At 40.0% G+C, this 4,771-nt stretch overlaps 1 protein-coding gene across 1 annotated transcript; it reads left to right on the top strand.

Moving 5' to 3' along the window:
• The first annotated feature begins 945 nt into the window (after positions 1-945).
• Positions 946-2,451, top strand: LOC105061149 (homeobox-leucine zipper protein HAT22). The gene is made up of 3 exons (XM_010945111.4): positions 946-1,498; positions 1,666-1,745; positions 1,886-2,451. The coding sequence occupies exons 1-3, from the start codon at positions 1,067-1,069 to the stop codon at positions 2,151-2,153; spliced, it is 780 nt and encodes a 259-aa protein (XP_010943413.1). The 5' UTR covers positions 946-1,066; the 3' UTR covers positions 2,154-2,451.
• Positions 2,452-4,771: the final 2,320 nt, after the last annotated feature.

The following is a 4,771-nucleotide window of genomic DNA, read 5'->3' as shown; positions in this document are numbered from 1 at the left end:
AACACTTCTTGTCTGGCCTTCAAGGGTTGGCCCCATGACACATGGTGCTCCAATCATTGCATCGAGCATCTATTCATGATCGATGCTGCCCGATGATGATCGGTGTGTGATTATTAAGACATCCAAAAAAAAAATCCTGAGTCCATGATATGTTGTAATCGACTATTCCCTTTGTAGATCTCAGAAAGCAATCAGTGTCATTGGGCACCACCAAACATCTTAGGCACAGATGTCACGAGATTTTACATGGTGATTTATGTCAATTGTCACTCAAAAAATTGGTGGTCCAGATGAAAAGATTGGTCTCATGGCTTGCTCTAATGTGTATTAATTGAATTTATCTTGTTAGACAACAAATATCGACCGCTAGATCAATGTTCGGGTGATGATCAAGCATTTATCAATTCCATAACAACCTTGACCACCTTTATTAGAGTGTTGGACAAGTTAGATTGCCTCATAACCAGACTTCCGAGGAACTTACACTAGTTATCTGCTAATTATGAATACACTATATATAACCCTGCTGGCTAGGATATCCCTTTGTGAGATAAGAAAGCCGGACTCATGCAAGTTATAAGGCGTGATTGGTGCCTCTAAGTAAGCATAAATAAGAACAAAAATACCAATAGAAAGAAAGAGACAATGGAGGATACCAAGAAACAGTGGATGATGGAAAGAAGGGGTGGACATATGACTCTAAGACTCTTGAACAAGGCCCCCTTGCCCTTGGTGAGGGGTCACTGGGGTGAATTATGTGTGAATTCACGTAGTCAGATCTACCCTCATGTTTCTGTTGTTGGACCGCCTCGGTTCTAGAGACCGAAGAACCCTTATTTTTTTTTTCTCTCTTTTTCCTCTAGTCTTAGCCGTTGCACTCCCATTCGTCAACCTATGTAAGTGTATGCGTCACACCACCCATTTCTCAATAACTCCCCCTCATCACCCATTTATTCATTCCCCCTACTCATTCTTTCCTTGGCCAACAATCATAAGCAGCTCTCTCTCTCTCTCTCTCTCACAGTTGCAACAGAAGGGAGCTTCTTGTGGTGGAAGCTAAGGAAGCATGGACAACGGTGACACATGTGACACAGGCCTAGCTCTCGGGTTGAACTATAATGCTAGTGGCCCGTGCAGTGATGGCCATGGCCACCGAGAGCCGATCGTAAAATTGGAACGATCATCATCGAATATGGTTTCCGTCGAGCCCTCGCTCACCCTCGGCCTCTCAGACGACACACACGGATCGATAAAATCGACGGAGGAAGCAAGAGTAGCCCGCCAATCATCTCCACATAGCACGGTCTCATCCTTCTCCGATGGTCACCCTTCAAACACAAAGAAGGAGAACAGCATCAAGAGCGAGGAAGCCCAGAAGTTCTCATTTCGGGTAAGCGATGAAGAAGAAGAAGGTAGTGCTAGAAAGAAGCTTAGACTTACCAAGGATCAGTCCGCCCTCCTGGAGGACAAGTTTAAGGAGCAAAGTACCCTCAATCCGGTTAGTGACTTTTCTAATTAATTAGCTTTTCTTAATTACAGAATAATAAATCCATCCTCATTTCTCAAGGAATTAGAAGGGGAAAAAAACATATCCTCCCTTGAGATCTTGAATTAAGATTCCAATCTTTTTATTCTTTTTCTTCTCCTTCAACGTTGTATTGTCAGAAACAAAAGCAAGCCTTGGCCAAGCAATTGAATCTACGGCCCCGGCAAGTAGAGGTGTGGTTTCAAAATAGGAGAGCAAGGTTGGTGTCTCCATTTCGATATACCATGCAATTATATATTTATCCAAGTTTCACCATATTTGCTCTTATGGTATCATTTTCTTTTCATCTTAGGTTAAGACAATAATATAACTATCATCTTCGTTCTCCCTCCGATGCAGGACTAAGCTGAAGCAGACCGAAATAGACTGCGAGGTCCTGAAGAGGTACTGCGAGACGCTGAGCGATGAGAACCGAAGGCTGCAGAAGGAGGTGCATGAGCTGAAAGCCCTGAGGTTTGCATCGCCGGTGTACATGCAGTTCCCGGCGACGGCGCTCACGATGTGCCCATCATGCAAGAAGATAACGTCCACTGGTAGCGAGGGCTCCAAAGCGCCGGAGCCTCACAGCATGTTCATGAATCCCTTCACTCATTCAGCAGCGTGCTAAGGAGGGAGGGAGTCTTGACAAAGGAAGGCACCGCCCACACCCTGGTGTTTTTAAACTAGGGCTTGGGACTGATGATTAAGATTTACTATGTGTGGTGTAATTCTCTCCTTTCTCTCTTCGATCGCTCTCACCTAGTTTTGCTTAGAAATTAGCATATGGTCAGATGATGTAAAAAGGGAATGGAAAGAAGTCCATATTCCTCTGATTTAGAAAAAATAGCTTTTAATACCTGTAATCTCTGTTGTGAATGTTTGCCTTTTCTTATTGTAAATAAATAGCAACATATTTCGATGATTAATACATCTCTCTCTCTCTCTCTCTCTCTCTCTCTCTCTCAATGCATACATACTAAGTAGAACTGTTAGTAGAATATGGATATGATAAACTTTTGATGCGCTATGCACAAAATATTGACACTCAATGCAATCCAACTCCATTAATTCTTAATCTGCAAAGTAAAAACTTGAGAAAACCAGTCGTTATTTTATTTAATTTACTTCTAGACCATAAATCAGATAAAATCATTTATTTTGTTGTTTTACGGTGAAATATTGTTCTATAATTCATTACTCCTTTTTTTTTTTTGAAAGAATTAATACTTCATTTTTCTGAAAACAACAAAACTATATAACTTTGACAAGTTCATCATCATCTTTTTCTGAATTGGCCCATCATATAATTAACTAGAGGGCACAAATGCATCCACTGTAGCTGGACTTTTTAAGCCTCCCTTGAGCAAAGCATGAACTACTTACCGGAAAAGCATTTGATGGAGCACTCATGTGCTTTCACGGCATGCCGAGAGAACGGCAAACGCAAGAAAACAGCCACCATCTTTTTTATTTAGATAACGCGTGCCTCTCTTAACTCCAATCATTGATCAGCACCACCAGGTTAATTCCATCATTTCAATAGTTTTGTTGAACTTTATTAGATAAAATCATCTTTTTGATCCTATAGTATATGTCTAGATAATGTTTTTAAGGAAGAAAGACATAAGAGCAGATGATTATAAAAGGTAAGTAGCTAAAAGTTTTATCATCAACAGAGATCCTGATCATGAAATGACAGGCAAATCGAAAGAATTTTTCTTTTTTTGAAATCAAAATTTGAAAAGGATGCCACCATCAATGCTTGAAACATGGGAGATGCAACTGGCAGAGCCAAGGATGGTTGGCCCAAAGTTAACCAAGGTGATACTAAGGACTCATTCGGTTCGCCGGAGGAGGAAGGAGAAAAAGTATAATCAACAAAAAGTTAGAGAAAATCTTTATATTTGATTTTATAAGAACAGGAGAAGGAAAAATCTATACAGGACGTGAGAAAATCCAGTACCCATGGGATGAGGTAAGATATTTCTATTTGTTAAGTGCATGATAAATATTTAACATAACTTTCTTAAAAAAAAAAAAAAAGATATTCAACCAAATATAGCGGACTCTAAAATACACCATTTTGTCATGATCAATCAAATATGTAAAAATTATTTTTTCAGACATCATATATTCAAATATCAATTTTTTAGAAAATATTCGATGAAAAAAACTCTTTCCACAGACCGAATGAGTTCTAATGGAGCTTTGTTTTCACGTGGGCTGCACGTTTGCCCGGTACTTTCTTCCTAAGATAAGAAGGAACTGAAGAGCCAAGGGCCATGGCTTAAAGAAATGGGGGAGAAAGTTCATGAAAAGAAAAGGAAGAGGTTAAAGCGTGTGGGGCAAGAAAGGAACGAGCAATGATTCAATGCGAGGGCAAGAGGTGAGTCTCCCTTTCTTCTGTCCCTCTTGGAAGGAGACCAGGGTGGGTCACGCCCATGTGATGTCTCTCCAAACAACCCCTGAAGGGGTCGTCCTCCTGCGCCAGTTCTTCTTTTTGGAAGGGTCCTACAACATGAGTCCTATATTTTTTCAGAATCTATGTAATCAACTCGTTTGTCTTCTTTGGGTCCACTCTCCATCCCAAGTCTTTTAATGCTTTTAGCTTTTTCTTTGACGTTCTCCAAGTCCAATTTGACTGGAGGGTTAAGCTTCTACATGCCGTATAACTAGATGACTTTGTTCCGGATACGCCAACTTATTATACTAATTGTAACAGTTTGTAGATGGTGTGTCAAATACCTGTAGACTATAGTGTAGGACATATGATTAAGGATGCAGATGGTGCATGCCTGCACGCGACATGCATGCTTGAATGGTTATGGCTGATGTGAAAAGAGACATCAATATGGTCTAATGTGGTAAATTTTCATCAGCACATACGTGTCATGCTGGATGGAATGCATGCATCAATCTTAAAATGATCTGTTTGACATGACTTCAGATCCAACCGAACTACTGGTTAGAATCTTGTCCAATTGGACTTTCAGATCTCAACAACCTAACTACTAAGTGTTTCCCGTTTGAAGGAAAACAACTCATCAGCCACTCCCTTTGGATATTTACTTTGTGAATTTTGACATGTCTCTGGATTATGATCTTGAATTTTCCTTATCATCAAAGCACCACTTGTTCCACTAGGAAAAGGACAAGCTTATTAGTATGTTATTTGGCAATTTATTTTGATCCTTATGACAATCAAATATCTTATCTAAAAAGATTAGCTAGAAGGTGTTATATGTC

This window comes from Elaeis guineensis, chromosome 2 (genome assembly GCF_000442705.2).
Source record: "Elaeis guineensis isolate ETL-2024a chromosome 2, EG11, whole genome shotgun sequence".
Taxonomy (NCBI): Eukaryota; Viridiplantae; Streptophyta; class Magnoliopsida; order Arecales; family Arecaceae; genus Elaeis; species Elaeis guineensis.
The sequence above is the reverse complement of the archived record's forward strand: the minus strand, read 5'-3'. Positions and strand labels throughout refer to the sequence as shown.

Bases quoted from the DNA above. Each gene is read 5' to 3' on its own strand.
- LOC105061149 (XM_010945111.4), top strand. From the start codon at position 1,067: ATGGACAACGGTGACACATGTGACACAGGCCTAGCTCTCGGGTTGAAC. The intron at 1,499-1,665 runs GTTAGTGACTTT...TTGTATTGTCAG, and splicing joins AGCAAAGTACCCTCAATCCG to AAACAAAAGCAAGCCTTGGC. The intron at 1,746-1,885 runs GTTGGTGTCTCC...CCTCCGATGCAG, and splicing joins TTTCAAAATAGGAGAGCAAG to GACTAAGCTGAAGCAGACCG.